Source organism: Microchirus variegatus (assembly GCF_963457635.1).
Source record: "Microchirus variegatus genome assembly, chromosome: 2".
Classification (NCBI taxonomy): domain Eukaryota; kingdom Metazoa; phylum Chordata; class Actinopteri; order Pleuronectiformes; family Soleidae; genus Microchirus; species Microchirus variegatus.
In genome coordinates this window covers 18,652,989-18,674,329 of record NC_139803.1, presented here as the reverse complement: position 1 = coordinate 18,674,329, position 21,341 = coordinate 18,652,989, and the positions used below count along the sequence as shown (strand labels likewise).

The 21,341-nt window shown below is 38.0% G+C and overlaps 1 protein-coding gene across 7 annotated transcripts in view; it reads right to left on the bottom strand.

Moving 5' to 3' along the window:
• Positions 1-13,403: 13,403 nt before the first annotated feature.
• Positions 13,404-21,341, bottom strand: part of msi2b (musashi RNA-binding protein 2b) — a 350,443-nt gene continuing 342,505 nt past the window's right edge. For 3 of the 7 annotated variants that reach the window (XM_083885951.1, XM_083885955.1, XM_083885957.1), the window contains 2 exons: positions 20,921-21,075; positions 13,404-13,776 (listed from right to left, as the gene is read on the bottom strand). In XM_083885951.1, the coding sequence (XP_083742077.1) occupies positions 13,732-13,776; positions 20,921-21,075 (200 nt within the window). In that variant the 3' untranslated portion in view covers positions 13,404-13,731. Of the gene's footprint in view, positions 13,777-16,762; positions 16,834-20,920; positions 21,076-21,341 lie in introns of all 7 variants that reach the window. The other 4 variants (XM_083885952.1, XM_083885956.1, XM_083885953.1 and 1 more) reach the window with 3 other exon arrangements.

The following is a 21,341-nucleotide window of genomic DNA, read 5'->3' as shown; positions in this document are numbered from 1 at the left end:
AAGTGGAAAAAGCTTTCTGACAGAAAAAAAAACATTACATAGACTTAAATTTGAATAGATTTTACTTCACACTTAAAACAACCTTTATTAATTGAACTTTAAATTCCACATTATCTCAAGAGGTCATTCAGATTAACAGAGTGAAAAGCCTGTATGTGGTCAAGAACAAGAGAATTTTAAGACACAATAAAAGTCATTATTGGAAGAAATGCACTTGCACAATATGCCGCCTGGGATCAGTTTCTCATGGAAAGCTGTCTGTGTTCTTGGCTGCAGACTGTTTGCCATTCCCAGAAGGTCATTTGGTTAATGCACATTTGAGTTTTCATGGACTCTTAACTAGTTTTTAATCAGCAATTATTAGTGAATTGGAAGGCTGTGCAGGAGCATGACTCCGTGCTGGCGGGAGAGTGCCCATCAATGTCACGTCAATTTCCATGCCAAGGGCTACATTAGGCCTGGAGTCTGGGAGGAAACAGCCACCTGAGTGCCTCGTCTCCCCATCCACTGCAGTCTTCCCATCAACTATTGACTCTATTACACAGCTCTGTCAAAAAAATGTTCCGCTTCAAAAGAAGGGCATCCATTACATGGCTGTGTGGGGAGATAATTTAGTGATGCACATAAAATTAAGTGCATATCCACTGAACATTGCTCATTACTGCACTTGAATTTCTTCAATGCCAGGCTTGTGTGAGGATCCTGGCTGTTACCCAGTCTTTCATTCCAGGCTCATTTTCAGTGCGTAAACACAGCTTGATTATTTAGGCTTATGTACTATATAAATAGCTGTCATTTTCATCTCTACCTAACCCACCTGTAATTGGCAATTAAACACGGGGGCATCTCAGACAAGCTCTTAATTACTGTTAATAAATGCTGACTGGCTCTCTGTTGCTGATGGAGAATGTGATTCTCCTGCAGCATGAATATGCAGTCCGATATTTTTCAACTCTCTGCTCTGTCTCTCAGCTCACGGAGGAGATAGCGACTCTTGAACTACCACTTCTTCATCACACCTCTGCAGCCGTTGTTGCCATGCTGCATCCTCACTGTGGCATTTGCACACACTGTGGCTTGTTTGTGTTTGCCAGGAGCTGTCACATTCAGGCTGTTAGCACTGGCCCATGGGAAATTTACACAGAGCCACTGGTTTGAGGTGAAGCCATCCGACGAGCTGGCGACAGGCTTCTCCATATATGCACACACACACACATATCAGGCAAAGTTTCATGAGCATGTGTGTTGCCGTCTGTGTGTGATTCTGCCTATCAAAAGTTGCCCTGGCTTAGGTGGCCTGAATTTCAGCTTTTATTTTGTTCGTGTCAAATAAAAAAGGAGCAGGTGCACGGTGCAGGAAAAAAAGGATACAAATTAATTAAAACAAACAAACAAACAAAAACACAAACCAAGACAGGAGGGCAGAATCAAAAATCCCTTTAACTAAACATAACAAACCAAAGCAGAACAGAGCAGAACAGAACTCAGCATAATAAGAAAAAACAAAAAAGACTGGGGAGCACAGAGAATAAAAAAAACTTTGAAGGCAGGAATGAATGAAACACACCAGGGCAGTCAATCACCGTCAAGACAGGAAGTAAATGTGACCAGACATACAAGAAAACAGAAAACCAGCAACAAAGAGCTGAAAGGTCAGTTAAAACAACTGCACAAAGTGCAATAAACTACAAAAACAAAAAAAAAATCTTACACTTTGTTCAAGTCAGAGTCAGAAGTTGTGACAGGAACAACTTTAAAGGTACAGGGATTTTTTTGGTGGGATAACTAATCAATAATCACACAATCACCTTTTCAGTATAACAAATCACAAATAAAGTTATATTGGATTGGATATTTATATTATAAATATCCAATCCAATATAACTTTATTTGTAAAGCACATTAACATAAACACAGTGGACTAAAGGGCTGTACAGAATCATAAATCAAATTAATGAAACATAAAAGCTGATGTGGCAATAAAGTACATATGAAAAACAACTACTATAAATTTTAGGAAATCTGACACTAGTCGCAAGAACATTAAAACCGAGGCTATTATTATTGTTATTATTATTATTATTATTATTATCATTCATATCATATCATATCATCACCATTATTATTATGATATAATGTTTTTTCTTCTCTGCTGCTGATTGTATGACATTGTAGTACTATAAACATGTCATCAATGACTCAGAACTGTCTAAACTTATAACTTCATAAAAATTGTTGTATATCTGGTCCTGGTCTTTTTTATCTGCCTCTACCTCACCTCTCGCTTGCCCTTTCTGTCCCAAACCTGTCCTCTGTTCCCCATTTTTCCTTTCACTTCCTTTCATTTTTCCTTTGGAATGATAACTAGCCCAGCACTGGTTACTCAAAGAGATAAAGGTGAGTTGGAAAACTCAAAAAGTCATAATTATTAGCAGAGAATGTCAGAGATTAATATATTAATACAAAAACAACATCAGAGAGTCAAAACATTAGTATTATAAAAGCATGCAGATGAAACTCAACAGCCATGTTCCCACTGATCCTGCATACTGCAGCTTTAAAGGGACACTGTGTAGTATTTATGGGTTTATATAACCCAAAATCCACTTTTTTATACATATTATGTGCTCCTGCATTGTCTAGTCGCTGTATAATAGTTTTTGTTTCATTTTCGTAGTGTTTCAAAAAGTCATGTAAAATAACATGGTCGCGGGCCGTGGTTGCATAGCCACTGTTAGCAGCGAGACGCCATGTTTCTACCGGAGCCTGTAAGGACAAACGCGAGAGAACAAAACAAGCGTCTCTTTACTTGTAGCGGAAGTCCCGCCTCCTCTCTCTCCGCTTTGTCTGCTACGGCCGCGGTAGCTCGCCCTCTCCCTCACCTCACGAACCTCATCTGCTGACACGGAGAAAGACGACGAGGACGACATTTGACCAGCTGAGGATACCGTATCGCTCAGGGAAGGGAGGGGGTGAGCAGAGCAGCAGTTCTTCGTTGTAAATTTCAGCCTCTCTAGATGGCACTATAAACTACTTACTTCACCTTCAACTGAACTGTTACATTTTTCTGACCTTTATCTCAAACTTCTAATTAGAGTCCTGTGGCATTGATATTATAGTGATATTTTCCCTTCCATCTGAAGATAATAGTGCATGATGTGACACATTTCAGGTCCCGGTGCTTTAATATTTTATCTTTAAAACAAACTCTGGATCCACTCATTAATAACAGCTTCTTATTTCTCTGCTGTGCTGTGACATTTCACTGCTGTAATGACTGCTGATTGTCTCTCTGTGTTCCACCAAAGACCTGACTCCTTGTGTTTAAGGACCTGTGAGTGGCGAGTGCTCTGATCTTAATGACACTTTTAATTAGCACTTAATTAAAGGCAGGTGGACTAGAAAGGTCAGACAGTTAGGCCTCCAAGTAAAAACACAGTAAATGGGAGGATCGGCTGTTTGATAAATGTATCTGCTAATGACAGTGACCAGGAACAGAGCAAAGAGACACTTCTGATTTTACTTTTGTTTTTCTATGTCACTACTAATTTACTGTGAAAGCATGGAAATGCTAGCCTAGGTGAACCCAGCCGAGTCTGCCAGTAATTTGGTTTAGACACATCTGACAAGGACACAATTTTGTCCAACTTCAGAATCTCCTACAGAAGGGAAACAATCTGGCGTGGGCTTATAATGAGATGATCTAGCAGCTTGGCTAGCTAACGTCACACAGCCAAGGTAACGCCCCCCTCAGGCGGGAAACAACAATGTTCACCTCTATAGACATACTAGACACATACATCAGGCAGCTGTCTTTCAATTTGACTGTTGCTTCCATTTTAAGCAACTTGCTCCACAGACTTCATCTGGGCAATAGCCATTAGTCACCCTTACTAGATAGTCATCACTCATAGAAAACTACAACAGACATGTTTGTTTTCAGTCATCCTGTTTAGTTATAGATCTGATCCAATTGCTTACAGAGACATTGATCTACGTCCGTCAGTCACGTCTCTTTAAAGTGGGAGGTGACAGACATATACTTTATCATAAATGAGATTTAGATGCAGTCTGATGTTAGCCAGGCAACAAAATACCATTTGTGTGGTAAAGTTGCACACATAAACTGTGTGTGTGTGTGTGTGTGTGTGTGTGTGTGTGTGTGTGTGTGTGTGTGTGTGTGTGCGCGCATACCTTGTGGCTGAACTCCGATGCCTAACTAAATAAAACAAAAAGCATTACAAAGTAAAAGTTTAAGTGGAAAAAAATTGTAAAAAAAAAAACTTGACTCGAAACGGCACAACATACGGGAATAAGTTATTTTGTCTGGGCTCTGAAAAACAGAGCTGGGAATAACATTGATCGGAGTCAGAATTATAGATCACCGTGTCGGGATGAGCGATGAAGCTGTTGAAGCACTCGTCTCTGCTGACAGACACATTCAAAACACTCGATCAGTGAATTTCAATGCAATGGTAACAACAGCTATAAGAATCACAGTTGATTCTGGTAAAGGTGCACAGAAGATAACTATTACATTGGTAACATAATGTTAATTATTATATGTTAATTATAAGTAGATTGTCCATGCTAGGTAGTCTTCAGCAGGGTCTCTCAATCCTGGTCCTGGGCACCCACTCCACTACCCTGCATGTTTTAAATGTTTCCCTGCTCCAACATACCTGATTCAAAGGGTCAGCTCATCAGCACACACTGCAGAAGCCTGATAACGACACAGGCATTTGAATCAGGGAAACAAACACACACACACACACACACACACACACACACACACACACACACACACACACACACACACACACACACACACACACACACACACACACACACACACACACACAGTGTATGTAGATGTACACTCCCCAGGTGTTGCATAATGAAGTGTCAGGAGTGCGACCCAGTGTGGTTTTCTGCTGCTGTAGCTCCTAAACCTAACTTCCAGTCTCCCCTCTGAAACCAACCCAGATGCAGTGAATGGCCATTGAATGACTCCAATGAAAGCAAAAAGAAGTCAGTTTTGAATGGAAGTCTATGGGAAAAGGAGCCACATTCTCATTTCTGATTCATAACATCAATGGCTAGTTCCAGGTCTTATTTAATATAACCATGTCAATTATGTGGATTTTGGTCACATTTAGAGAAAAACAGCCAATAACGTACAGCACATATGAGTGAACATCAGTAAGACTGAGAGCAGGTTTCATCCTCATCTAGTTGCCACTTGGGTTTGACGTGTGTTCAGAGATGGACTTCATCATTGGAGTTTCTCTGGCATCTACAAGGCATTTTCTGCAGAGAACTGTTTCTCACTATCTTCTCTTTTTTGGACCATTCTCTGCAAACCCTCGCGATGGTTATGTCTGTAAATCCCAGTAGACGTAAACAACCACGTTACGTTCAAAATCACGTTTCTTTCTCATTCTGATACTTAGCTTAAAGCGGAACTAGACCGGAAGTTCCTATTAACGCTGTTTTTTTGGTGTGTATCTGCGTCATAACCTTGTTTATGAAGCCCTGACGGTTCGAAACAAACAGTTCAGCCACTGCTGAGAACGCTGTGTTTTATTGTAATCTCGGGGCTCAACGAGATCACTGAAAATCCCGTAATAGTTACGTAAACAGCGGTTCTCCTGAACAGCAGATCCTCCTGCTCCGGGCATTAGTCCGGGCACATCCGGTTGCGTACATTGAACCGCAGAAGAAGAATAACGTCCGTTGTGGAGGTGTTTCACGACGACAGTGTCTTCTGACTCTGGGTCTGACTCCGGTTTAAAGTCATAAAGGGACTGCGGCGGGGAGTCGTGACGAAGCTATTTTTAAACACTGTTAAAACAATGTTTTGATAATGAGGAGCAGTGCATCCACCGTTCCAGAGGGGGGCGCTGCGCTTCTGAGAACGGATGTGCTGGATAGTACTGACCAATCACAAGACTCTGTATTCTGGGGGCGAAAGTTCACTCTGAAATCTCGCAGCAGAAAAACAGCGGCAGAAAAGAGGATTTCTATCGGCTCGTTTACAGAAACTAGGAGGTTTTTGACCATAAAAACAAGTTAATGTAAGTAGACCTCCATAACTAACATAGATGTGCAACAGGACCACTCTATGTGACCTTTAAACTTCAGCAGGGTGTCTTTACGCTGAGAAGCTGCTGTATGATTGGCTGATTAGATATTTGAATTACTGAGCGGTTGAACTGTTAATTAAGAGGCTGGTGAGTGTGTTTGTATTTTCACTTGTGCATTTTTCTGGTTCATCTCATCATGACTCAGAATCAGACTTCTGTTTCTGGCATCTAAAATAAAATCCTCCATCCCAGCTTAGAAACAGAACTAATGACTCACTGATGTGACAAACACATCAAAGGCATTTTCTGATCGTGTCCCCCTGACTATTGTGAGCCTCTGAAACTTGTGCCACGCAGTAGCGCGTTTGCTCGTCTCCTCATCACATCCTCAGCAGTTGACACACTGAGACCACTGAGGGGCAGCAGAATCACACGCCAGCACTTGTTTGTTGCATGTCAGCACTCAGACTCTATTAATCCTGCTGTCTGCTAAGTGACCTCGAAGGATCCCGGAGCTAAAAAAAAAAAAAGGGAATGTCTCACTCAATAATCATATGTGATACTGACATGTTGACATAATACCACATTTTTCATCTAATATTATATATTAAAAAAACAATACAGTAAAACACTGAAAACATGTAATATAACAATCCAGTTTATTTTATTTATTTTTCCAGACAGACACATCAATTTCTGGACCACAGTAGAGGATGGAAACCTTTCACAGACATTTTTTTGTCAATATTATTATTTGAAAATACAAATATAAAATTAGACTTTCCACATTTGATATGTGAGAGACCCCCATCCATTATTATTATTGTTCATGTTATTATTATTATTGTTATCATTATTATTATCATTATTATTATTTGAAGTATACTTTACAACAGGGCTTAAGCAAGCCATATGATAACCTGAAAGATGCTTTCAGATGTCAGTCAAGTCTGTCTGTCTCTCGCCATAAAAAGTCGGTTAACATAAAAAAAGGGGGCAAGTGTTAGGAATGGGCAGACAGTGAAGTGAGCTGTGTGCTCAGCCTGCAGAGAAGCCGTCGTCCACACAGTGTGAAGAACTTGTAGGCTTCTGTCCACAGGCCACACACTCTACACCAAACGTCACATCATGCCACAGGAGCCACAACTGATATTAGTGAGGATTTGACAGTTATTATGAACCTGGGTGTAGCTGTGAGGACATGATTCTGTTTACAGCTGAGGTCTCCAGTCTAATGTTAAAATGAGTCAAATGTGTCTGTGTAGTCTACTGTATTTTGACTTATTTACAGTACTGTGCAAGTCTTCTGCCACCAGTAGATTGGACATAGATAATAATTGCTCAATCTATTTAGTCGACAGTATTCACACAATCACTTTAATGCGTAAATGCTTGACTCTTTACAGACTCGTACATGTCGCTTTAACGCTTCACGGCTGGTCTGATGCTTGGCGCTACATGCAGCTAACAGAGGATAGCAGAGAAGTGTCTCTCATGGCTAACTATGGTGCACAACTTGTTCATGTTAAGCTACATTTGAGCTTATGCGATTTGATCGACAAAAGTGGAATTTTGGAAAGCTTCGGAAGCTTTGGAAAGAAATTTGTCGACTTCTAATCCGCACAATAATGTGACCAAAAAGGTCACAGTTCTGCGGCATGAGCATTACATGCACATGTTGCATGAGTGAGAACTCATTGGATTTGTTTGTTAATATCAAAGACCAACTTTAAATGACATAATTCGATTTTGGATCAGTGGTGGCCTGAGACTTTTGCACAGTACAGTATGTTGCAAAAAAATATGCACTATTTTCATTCAATGCCCATGAATGAGATGGGAATGGTTTCCCTAAAACACAAAACTAAACCAGTTGAACTTGTGTTATTTCTGTCACCTTGAAGATTTCATGTCTCCGTGTTTCTACCATGAAAGAAGGGAGCTTGAGTTAGTTGAGGGTCATTTTGTGGACAGGTGGTCACTGTGACAGTATCCAGTATCTTGTTTTAAAACACCATTAGCACCACAATGATTTTTATTTATTTTTTTGGTAAAAATGCTCAAAAACTTTCATTGAGCCTTGAAAGGCAATCTAATTAGTAAGAAATACGAGTAGAGCCTGAAACGCTCCTCGTCTGATCAGATTCATGACGCTAGCTAGACACATTTATGTTCAAGGCAACAAAAATACAAGTGTGTGTGTGTGTGTGTGTGCGTGCGTGCGTGTGTGTTTGAGTGTGTGGGGTTTCCTCACAACAGATGGGATCACTAGTTTGGCCATTGCCTAGCACTTGCCTCGAGATTCAAGTTTAAATGGATACAGTAGTACACTACAAACGTCAACACCATTCAGGTTTGACTTTCTTTTTTTTTTTTTGACTTTTTTTGATTAAACCGAGACCCTCCCCTCTCCCCAAATGGATAAGCTAGTCTACTAAGATGTGTGACATTCATCAGCTGTAAACCGCTGTCAGTTTGACATAAAATGAAATTACAGCAACAGAGCCATGCTACCTTAAAGTCCAAGCGACAGGATCACAAAACAACACAAAAGACCTTTTCTTTTCTCTTTTGTTTTGCTCATGGGAGAAATTAACCAATTTAAGGTTCAGGTTTTCAGTCTAAACTGCTTAATTTTTCACTTTCAGCCACTTTGTGCTGAAGCAGTGAAGACACACAGAGTGAAAAGAGTATTTTATAATTGCCGCTCTGGTTTCTGACCATCACAAGCTTCTTTCACTGGTTTAATTTATTTTTTAACAAAATATTCAGACAAATTCAAATTTAAGGGACAATAAACTATGATTAGTTTCCACTTTTAAAGTTAAGATTATGCATTACAATGGGCTATTAAGGTTGGGACATATATTTTTACTAAGTTAAGGTGAGTTTTTTGGGGGGTAAATGTTGTATTACTGTCTGTTAATTGAGTTTTATTTGATAGATATAATGTGTTTTGGAATATTCACCTATTTTCTTTCTGGCTCTGAAATCGTTGATCAAATAATGTCACTGACCAAGCTGCCAATACTGTACATACTGTATGTAATCTGACAGTCAATATTAGATAATAATAAAAAATAATCCTATCTATTATTGTAATGTGTGTAGCATTCAATTGAAAACGATATAAACTGATATAAAAAGGCATATGATGTTTAATTGGCTCTTGACTGGAGTGTGAACACAGCGTGAGATCTGAAACTGAATTGGCTCCATAATTGTTTTGTTTATGCTCAGATCACAGCAGCCTGTGTAAATGGAACAGGTCTGAAACATGAACATCCTCTGGCACAGTGTTTTGGGCAAGCGATGAAACTTTAAAATCAACGTTCAAAACGTTCTTTTCTGCTTTAATTTGGATGAATGAAGAATCAGTGCAGCTTCAGGCGCTGGTCTGATATTTACGACAATTTTTTATCTTTCGCATAATATTATGAGAATAAAGTTATAAAATTATGAGAGAAAACATAAGAAAAAGTAACAGTGAAAGTATTCTAAGTATTACAAGTATTCTTTCATCCTTTTTTTCTCTCTTAATATTATGAATTTATTCTTGTAATGTTACAACTTTATTCTCATATGATATGATTTTTTAGTCGATATGGGAGCAAAACTTTGTAATATTACAAGAAAAAAGTAATTATGAGAAAAATTGAGAAGATGCCATTTTCTACATGTTTACATATTAAACGAGTTTAGATATTTAACTATCTGGCCTAAACAGGACAACACTGAAGTACTGTTTTTTTTGTCCTGACGCTCAAAGAGACTTTAAAACTGTTTCTCTCTCAGGTCAAAACATCTACTGTAGACTTTACACTACAGTACAGTAATAATGAACATGGTTATGTTTTAGGACTTATGGTATAACAGTCTTATATCAAATGAAATGTTCACCTCATTAATAACAATGTAATTACTTGTAAATGACTTTCCTATTACAAGTAACCACACTATGACTATATTGTTACTCTATTGTCATGTGCAGTGTCTGTAAAAAGAACATGTCTCAGTTACATTTGCTCCAGAACTCAGATGCACACATTATGACGTGGATCACACAGAGAGCGCACGTTACACCAAAGTTAAAGTCTCTGTATCAGCTACTTGTTTGGTTTAGAAGTGATTTAAGTGATTTTTTTAAAAGGTTCAAAGGTTTCTTAATTGTCTGACTCCCACTTATTTATTGTATTTGCTTGAACCCCCGGCTCTTTCAGTAGCTGCCTCTTAATTATCTTTAAAGTTAGACCAAAAATCAATGGTGAGATTCATTTTTGAAAGAACGAGGGCCACAAAGAGAATCAATATTTTTAATGGGAAACTAAAGACATATGTTTTTAGCCTGGCTTTTAACTGAGTTTCATCTATGTGTCTGAATTTATTGCCACATTTATTAATTTTTTTAATCTGCCCATAACTTAATTTTTTATTCATTTAATCACATGAAGCACAAGAGAAAATCACTTATTAAGGAATAAACAAGTCTGATTGGATGATTGATTTGTCATTTGTACACACACGCCTCTATAAAGTTAACAATGTTTAATCAGAATTGATAAGAACAACAAAGGTTTTGAGAGAAATAAGAGAATTCAAAGATTATTACTGAACTGCATTAAGATATGTTGTATTAAAGGTAATTTATACAGCACTGCAGCTGATTTCAAGACTCGTGATGTAAACTTAAAAGAATATAAAAAATGGGAATCTGATTTTTTTTTTTTTTAATTATTCTTTTAAATCCCCATGATTACAGCTTGTGTCACTCTTACAAAAGAAATGAAAGTTTTGCATATCTAGCGTTAGCTTTTAAGGTAGTATGGCACACCCCCTGTTAAAACATTCAAGGGTGGGGGATCCAAATAATGCCTTCAGGTGTACAATTCCATCTTATAGCAACTGTTTTCTCCGTTATCCATCTATGAGAGCTTTGGTTAGCTGAAACCATGTGAGCGTGGCGATAAAACCAAAAGCAAACAGGAAAAAAACAAAAAAAACAAACGGAAAAAAAAAAACGTACAGGGATTAAATTACAATGAACATCTATCAAAATATCAGAATAACATGATCATTTAGAGAAAGGTCTATCTTGACTGGTCCTAAGTCCACTATTCACTACAAGTATTATATTAATGAGTCCTATATAACATCTACTTTGTAATTACAGGAGATATAAAAAGAGTGCGCGGGGGAGAGAGGAGAGGTATAGAGTGAGGGAGAACAACAAAGAGCACTACACTGGTATCAAAGACAGCACTCTGTTTACAAGTTAACTGTGAAGTTCCTTTACACACTAATGAAATACATGAATGATCAACAAAAGAGAGTCAGATCTTTGAGGATGGTAAATGGAAAGAGAGAAAGCGATGGATGCACAGTTACATTTTAATAGTATATTACAATTATTCATATATATAAACCACAAAGTATCAATAAAACTCTGATTAAACTTCAAATCAGCAGAGAAGCATCTTTCATTGTTTTTTTTTTATAGTTTTGTATTTTCTTTTACATTTGAACATTACAAGGGTGTTTTTTTTTTCCTCTTTACTTTTTATCTTGATACTCGATCACACTTCCATAAGTTTTTTTTCTTTCTTTCTTTTTTTACTTTTGAAGTATCCAGCATATTTCTTTTACCTGGTTGTTTGGAAAAAAAAAAAGAAAAGAAATGAGACAAGAAAGTGGGATAAAAAAATGAAAACAACTAACACGTGTGCAGCAGGTAAGGTAGTTCAGAGAACACACACGCACACACACACACACACGCACTCACACACACAAGTCATTCCATCACTGATGTTAAAAAGCAGGTTGCACTCCAGAGCATTATTATTATCATGTGTAAAAACCTGGAGCAGCGACAGACGGCGAATAATTCAGTGTGACCTTTTGACCCTGTATAAATATCTTCAGATGATGCATGGGTCGAATATATAAAGAAATGTACACTGCGACGTATCACTTACAATTTCCCAAGCGGTTAACTCACCTCAAAACTTTTTTGAAGTGTTTGTCAAGTCGAGAAAACGTGAACCCAAAAATCTCCTTCATTCTATCCCCACAGCACAAGCCAACATATACATGTGCAAACAGGAACAATGGCCTGTACTTCACTACTCACAGTGCAATGATTACTCACTTTATTCAGCTTTCAGTGTTTTTTTCCACTTGTATTTTCCACTATAGAATAAATTAAAACTTGCCAATGATTCATCAATAGAACTCACGAAGGCTGAGGTATGGTATCAAAATGTTTACTTTTAACGAATTCATCCAAAAAAAAAAAAAGGAAAAGAAGAACGGATTCAGAGAACAGCGTCACACAGCGGCTCGGGGACACAGAGCCCAGGTATCACAAAAAAAAAGAATCAGAAACAAGCAGGATGAAACAAAGAAAAACAGACGTCTAACAAGTTCCTAACAAGAGTAGAAAAGTGTCAGGATGCACTTTGCAAAGGAAAAAAGCCTGGTTCCAGTTCTAACATCGAAGTACAGTGTGCTTTGGATTCAATTGTCTTTTTATTTCTTTTTCTTTTTAAATCTCTTTGTCTCTTTTGGAGATGATGCTGATAATTTTCGACAAATCAGGCTCTGTTTTTTTTTTTGTTTTTTTTATTCTCATCTTAAAACTGTGTTGATTTGACTGTGTGTTTGTAAATTTGCTGGTATGACACTTTTGTAAAATGATTCAGCTTCAGTATTTACAGAGCAAGTGTGTTCTGTTCTGTTTGACTCTGGGGTTGTTTTTTCAGCAGAAAAAAAAACATGTAATAATAATAATAATAATAATAATAATAGTTACTGTTTATAGCTTCGTCTTCTATTCACACGCTATAACATTTTCTTTTGACACACCATCACAAAAATATGCTATTCTTTCACTGAGTCGGTTATATGCAGTGACTGGAATAATATGTACAGCTACATTTCTTTTTCTTAAGTTTGAATTCACAATGTAGTTATATGAAATTTGTTATAGCATATATATATATTTCTAAACAACAAAAAAACAACACTTATAAAAAAGGACCATAAAAATATTGGAGTCCTCTTTGTATTGCCCAAAAATAGGTAATTATGGTTAACAATGAGACAGCACAAGAAATAAAACAGCTACTAAGATTTATTACTTAGATACCTTCTTTAAAGTTTCAGTAAATTTTTTTTTTTTCTCCCCAAGATTCTTTTTTTGCGGGAAGACTGAATGTAACATCCCATCATTTTTCCTTTACACTGACCAATACAGAGATGGAGACATGACTTGCAGATATTCTTGGCTGTAAACCCCCCCCCCACCCCCCCGCACGTCAAACAAAATATTCCATTGACACAAATATACGAGAAGATCAAATGAAAAATGACACAAATTAGGGTGGAACTAAAACGACTCTCTAAAAAGAAACTAATGAAAAGAAGAGCTGACAGAGGAAGGAAACAGGTGGATGAGACAGACGTGAAACATCATAGACCAAACTAGGTTGTGAACGTTATAGGAGGTTTGGATTATAGTACAGCAGTTGTTATTTTTCTGAGATGACTAACATTTTCTTTTCTTTTCTTTTTTTCCTCTTCATCTTCATGGGGTTTTCCCACTGTAGTGCTTGAAGTTGGATTTAGCATCACCTGCACACAAAGCCAATTAGAAACTTCGTCCTGTCTTTCCTGGGCCACCAGATATACTCTGCTGGACAATAAAGAAAAACAAGAGGAGGGAACAGCAACCATATTAGAAACAGTTCATGTCATGGATTTGTTTTTCTGACCGACAATAATGAGGTTTCATTCTGACATTAAAAGATAAAAGATCTGCTGTTGATAATTTGATGTCCAAAATGTGTTTTTGATGCCCACATTTTCATCAATTGCAGAATGTCAAAATGTACATATACATATACACAGCTGCACTATAAACACCTTGGTGAACGTATGTTCAAAGTATCTACAGTAACCTAACTAAATTCAAAGTTTAAAAACACTGTCATATCATGTGTTGAAATCCTCTTCACATCCGTAAAACCATGAACGAACAAAGTAATCAAAGATGGCAGACTTCACCCCGTTCACGCAAACAAGCCTCTGGCGGCCTCTGTTGGTCATAATGTGCAAGTGTGGAAGCACAAACAAATAGACACACAGAGCCACTAAAACAATACTTCACACCTACTCCGTGGGGTGAAGTGATAAGAAGTCTCCAAAAAAAAGGAAGAAAAATCCAGTGTCGGTCGCCCTGGCAATATTGTAAATACTAATTTGTGAAAGGTTCAGCCATTAAATTTTCCATAAGATTCGAGTTCACCAAGTTCCAGTTGAGCAGTTGGTGCCAGTGTTAGCTAGTGTTAGCAATACCAGTTGATACAAATGCTCTAAATGTTGCAACATGTCTACAATCTTTGAAGGTTATAGGAGGTTGTTCTGAGTTTCTGAGTTAAACATATAAAAATTCAGAGTTCATACTGCAAATGAAACTTTTTAGATTAGAACGTGATTTGCCTTTGGCCAGAAATGGCTGCTTAAGGGTCCAGTGTGTAAGAATTAGTGACATCTAAGGGTGAGACTGTAGATTGCAACACTCAGCACGACTGAGCTCTAACAATTGCTTGATTTATCTATTTATTTATAAGCTGATGAAGTTACCATAAATGCAAATGTTTTAATTTGTATTCGTTCGTAAGACTCTAAGTCATACTTAAATCAGGAAAGATAGTGAGCCCAGTCTTTATTTACGTAGTAAGATTGAAACAGTAGTCCATATCACTGGACTACTGTCCTTGTCCTAATAACACAATCCTTGCATTGAATGAATTGTGTTTTACTCTGTATACTTTGGCTGGCAGCTTGTTGTTACCAGTGTCTGATTCTTTAATCAGACAGAGCATAAACTCTGTCTCCTCGTCACTCCAGATACATGGTCTGGATTTATCCCTGTTGTTTCTTCACTGTTGTCATCTTCCTCTGTGTATGGGCTTCTTATAGTTCCAGCTCAAAGTCTGAAGCAGGAACATGTGCCTATGGGTCAGTTGGGTCCAGTTGAATGCATTTATATATGCAACAATCATTGGAGTCCTTGCGTTCTTGCATTATCTGGGTGTCTTAATTTGACTTGGAGAAATTGGATTAAGTACAATATGAGCTGGACTAACATGTTTGCATGTATTTCAAAAGTCCAGTTTTAGTCCAACACTTCATAATGACTGACATATACTAGATATTACAAATATCAGTCTACATACCACTGACATCAATTGTATTGATGTATTGGAGTCACACACACTAAATTTTCCACACATAAATCCACGGCTAATGCGTGTCCATCCCAAGCTGTGTTGAGCAATCTGTTCAGATCATGGATCAAGCGTCCTTAGAGCGCTCTCTCCTTCACTCAACTGAAGCCAGCATGTGTGTGATGAGGGCAGCGCTTTGACAATATCAACACCAAATTCTTTGTCTTTTCTTTCTTTCCATCCATTATCTACCCGCTTCATCCTCCACTGGAGGGTCGGGGGGGTCAGTGCAGGGCCACATATAGAGACAAACAACCATTCAGAATACAGTTAATTTAGAGTGACCAATTCACCTAATCCCCAAATCTGCATGTTCTTGGACTGTGGGAGGAAGCCGGAGATAACCCACGCACACACACGAGGGGAACATGCCTACTCCATGCAGAAAGGCCCTTGTTCCAACTGGGACTCAAACCCGGGTCTTCTTGCTGCATAGGCAAGAGCGCTAACCACCATGTGGCCCATCTTTTCTTTCCTACACAACTTTATTTATTGATGGCCCTCAAGATGTGAAGATGATTTCAACAAATAACATTGAAACAAGTGATTCAGGAACAAATGACAGACTCATTTAGTAACCATGTTCATACATGTCCCTCCACTGTGTGTCCCTATGATAGTTGTGGTGCTTATCTCGACTGGTAACTTAGCAGGAAAGTGACACAAAAAATGACACCTGTGCATAAATGGATCACATCACACAGTTTCTACAAAAAGAGCTGGAAGCAGACAAAAAAAAGCTTGCGACAATTTGAATGGGTTTTAGAAACAGTGGGAGAATTATTCACGGGGTGACAATGTTAGTGGTGAAGATGGATAAATAAGTAAACGTCATGAGAGAGGAATTTCCTACATGTAAGTGCGATAGAGTGGGATTTACACTAGTAAATGAAGGGTAAAACTACTTTTATGACATTAACATTTTTAAATTATCAGGAAACGAGAAAGGAATGCCTCAAAACTGGCAGCGTGTCTGTGATCATATGGCATGGAACAGTATGAAAACTTCATGTCATCATGATCCTGAAAATTCACATGCTTCAAACTAAACTAAAAAAAAAATCGCACAAAATACACTGAAAACATTGGCATTTTCAAGTGAAATAATGAAACATTTTCTTGATAAATAAATACAATTCACCATGATCAACTTATTATTGTTATTGTGTCCCTAATAGTCACATTTCCTTCCTTCTTGTCTGTTAGGGAATAAAACAGATCAACTTGCCCACAGAAGCTTCTTGAATTGTGACTAAATTAACCCTGTGTCACACTCACACTTAACAACCAGCTCTGTCACTTTAAAAGGTGAATAAACAATGAATAATGCAATGAACAAACATTAGAGAGAGAGAGAGAGAAAAATGCACAGTAAATAAAATGCAATACCTCTGATGAGATGGCAACCGGCCACCTGCTCAATGGTATCCATTTGTAAAAGCTGTTGCAATCAACGGGCCCTAAAAGTGTACAGTTAGTGCTTTTGTCAGTATGCAGTTCAAGGAAAGAAAAGTGAGTATTATATCATCTTTATTTGTCGCTAACATGAATGTGAACCACTTGATTCTGCTGGATCATGTAGAGCAGCAGAGCACAGAGTATTGTCATATATATTGTTGGAATGGGGAGATAGTGCCTGGAGCAACAGACTAGTTAAAGAAAGTATGTGGTGAGGATAATAATAAAGTATGTGGTGAGGATAATAATAATAATAATAATAATAGTTATAATACAAACCCCATTTATGTTAACATACAGCTGTCATGTAGGGTTTTCTGTTCTCAGGTCACTGTGCTGCAGAAATCCTTTGATTCACACTCATCAGTATAAAGAGAAGCACTTTCAACGGTCATTATCTGTCTTTATCACCTCCATCAACTAATTGCTCTCCAATTGTCTCGTTAAAAAAGTGGAGTTCATTACTGTTTCTTCACCGTGGCTGTTTAGATATTGGCTACAGGGATTATTGAGAGTGTTAGACGGGAAAACACATCAGTGATTCTGGAGGTGTGTGTGAGGTTTGATGTGACGTGTTTGCAGTTCAGGAGCGCTGTCCATAGTGAAGAAATTAAGGAATAAACACATTTTAGTTCTGAAATATTTTCTGTTCTTTGTGAACTGACAGGTCATCTCATGTCACCTCTCTGCTTTGCTGCACTCGTAAGTGGTGTTTTAGTATGTATTCTTACAGGAACAATTTACATACTGTATGAGAATCATAAAAATTGTCTTTTATGATATAGATACAACACATTATGTTCTCTAGCTTTATAATTGTATTTTTACAACTGTTTTCAGGTAAAAATGACAAAAAGCCACATTTCTCTATGAATATGTGTTGCATTCAAAGACTTGCTTCCTAATGCAACCCTAAACTAATGCTTAGAATCTATTGCAACAAGTTGAAAATAATGGAAACAAATCACCTCATTTCCATCTGTAAACTATCTGCTGGTAAAAATGAGCCAGCCTGGTCTTTCATAACAAATATTTTGCTTTCTACACCGAGAGCAACATATTATGGCAGATAGCCAGTGGACCTAAAACAATTAATAAGACAAGCTTTCATTAGGAAGTAAACAGCCAATAAAATGTATTGTTGCTGTTAAGCTGTGAGTTTGTTTGGATATCATAAATCAGTTAGAATAAAATTAGGGTGACACATTCATTTCATACGCTCTAAATTTGACTAAATGGATTTATGGACCATTTTTCTCCAAAGCAAAAAAAAAAGAAAAGAAAAAAAAAAGAGGCAAACATGTTGCAGCTTGACGGACATTGCTATTTTACCAAAAATAGTTATAGGTTAGTGATAGTTTAGGTTTTTGAAGTGTGTATTTATGAGGACCTGAAACCTGGATCTTAGCTAATTTCTGAAAACAAAGATTTTACCAACTTAATGGTTAACCTAACCTGAAATCTATATCTGCTTAAGTCTATGACGTCTTATGAATATTATCAGTTACTTTGTTTATTAGACAAACTTTTCCCATGGAAGACTGCACTTTTTATTGCTTTATTAACCACTCACTCTCCCCACACAAATCACTCAGAGCTGACTGTGTCAGTACCTCATACAACCACTGTGTGAAAATCACTTTAGTTTACATTACTTTCATGTACATCTTGTAGAGATTGGGAAGAGTTTGTAACCCTGTTTTCTTGCAGCACTAATGGGCTTCTTATTTCACCCCAGTGACTCTATGCATGCATTCATCATTTGCTAATATCAGAAAGCAGGTGTTATTTGACAACTTACAATGTGTCACTCAGTTCAGTCATGTACAACAGTAGAAACATGAGTGAACAGGCCTCACAGTGAAGCGCCGCCCTGCTGCCACTGCTGATGCTCTACAATCCCCAACATTCAGAGAAACTATTTTAAATGACTTATCAAATGAGGTCCAAAGGTAGACGAGCACATTAATGTTTCCCTTTGGGAAGATGGAGGATCGTCACATTGTTAAAAAAACAAGGTCTTAAACATTTGATTATGTGGATCACGAGATAAGTAAAGCTAATTTAATTTAATGGACTATCATTTGATGCAGACTTTGGCTGTTCTTACACAGCTCATTCAGCCATACTTGAGATTTCTAACTGAACATTCACACAGTGAATAGATAATGATGCATTTTAATTGGATGAGCACATCATATTCACTTTGAAGACCAACTTTGGAGAGCTAATCGAAATGCTAGTCACTGATGGAGCCGCTGAGATGAGGTGAAATAGGACCCTCCTGAATTCCTAACCTGCTCTGTTGTTATGGAGCATATGCATCAAATGTGAAATCTTTTGCTCAATGATATAAGCCAAGACGCAAGAAGACACAAATTGTGTGAATTCCCATAACATAAATCCTAGGAAGATGCAAACATTTGCTTCAGTTGCCCAATTTGAAATATTGAAAAAAAAAAAATCAAGTAACATGATTGGCTTTGAATTTTTCCTTCATTGTATCAGGAATAGACAGTTGTTGTATAAGAGGACACTGAGTGAGTGTGAATGAGTGAAGACGGTGAGGGCTTTGACCCAAACTGAGCAGGCAAACTTGTAAGTTGTGAAAATATGTGTATGATACTTGATTCAGGCTGTTCCTATAGATAACAGTTGTGTTTACTCCAGTTACTTAGTTTAACTGGATGATTCAATGGCCCCAGCTGTGGGGGAAACTTGTTTTGTGTTTGGTTTTAAAGTGGGTTTAGCTGAACAACAACATTGGATTCAGGATAAAAGAGGCTCTCTGAATGTTGGTGAATTTGTGGTTACAGCAAAAGTTGGCAAACTGGTTTCCAATTTATATTTCATGTTTTCTCAAAAATGATGCGTTGTTGATACCTGTTTCCACCAGCAGCAAGCAGGAAAAATAATAATAAATAATAATAAGCTGTGCATATCAAGTTTGCTGGGTAAGTAAGAAGGTAGTGCTAACTTGCTATGGCTTTGTATTTGTTTACAATGCTAGATTCATCTATTCATTGCCTACTGTTTTATCCTCTACACACATTTTGAACAAATACAAAGCTATTACTTAAGCTGGTAATTATTCAGATAACTTGATTTGTACAGCTTAATTTCCTTTTCACATGTATCAGTAAATCAGTGGACATTTTTTTTCTCTGGCCAAAAAACATGATATTTTTTAAGACAATGCAATATGGATATACACTGGAAACCAGTTTGGCCACTCTCTGGATCATCGGAAGTTCATCACCATGCTTGTGCACGGAGCCTATGGGTTGTAAACGGATAAACCTCCTCCTCAGACTCACTGTTTGCTGACCTTTTTTACTGGCTTTCAAAGACAGTGGTGTACAATGAGACCGGTGCCACTATCTGTGTCAGGAACAAGAGGAGAAATCATTAACAAGCTGCTGCTCGTCCACAAAAGGCAGACATCATCAGACTAAGCACGCCACTTTTCTACTGTCGTCTCTTGTAGCCTCAGCAGTCTAACACTTATGAGTTGACATGGCAACCAGCAGCTAACCGATCAGCAGGAGGAAAAGTGCAACAGCCCCCGACAGAGCAGCTACACCTGGGCAAGGACTGCTTTGTCCTGGCGTCAGATCAAACTCAACTCTGGGACAGCTGGGTTTCTAAAAATAAGGGAAATTTGTCCTGGGAAGGTGACATAGGGTCTGAAGAAAGGTCATATGTGCGGTAGCTTAGGGGAATGGACATTTACATTTGACACAGATAACTTTCAGAGCCAAGGCTGGGTTTACCCTGGAGTACAAAAAGCTGCACTGACAGTAGGACAAATAGACCACACTTCCACTTTACTAAATTCATTGGATTTGAGATACTTTTTGAGATAGTAGTGGTGGTGGTTATTTTGATCAATTCAGCAGCACAGTGTAAAGTCTTACCATTAGTATGCTTTTCTGTTTGTAGCAAAAAAAAATTCACAGAGGATCACAGTCACAAGCTGGGTGCATGTGCTTAGTGTCTAATTTTAGTGGTGGTATTCTGACACAGAAGCAGCAACTGAGCTCAGAGTGCAGTCAGACGTGACATCAAAGTCTACATTTGACTACTCACTGTGATGCTGGGGCCAAACCCGGAGCCAGGCTGGGGGCTAGCAGCACTGATGTAGTTGCCCACAGCTGAATCCTGGCTGCTCGGTCCATACAGGTCAGCCACGGGCCCTGGACTGTTAGCACCAGGAAAACCTCCGGGCCTTGACGGGTTAGTGCCTGCATACAAACACAGCAGGGAGCAGAGCAGCTCAGAAACACCCCACCAACCATCACTGCATCCTACTCCTACTTCACCGTGACTCACATGGATGTTTTGATTCAAAAGAACACATTACTGGATTCATATTTCGTCTCAAAGGGTTTTCTTTTAGTTCAAGTTACAGGTTGATTTAATCTCATAATTTGGCTTAGAATTTGTTTTCTATTGACAAATTGAAGAATGAAGCCAGTATGATATTCTCCATATAATCTACATGCTCTGT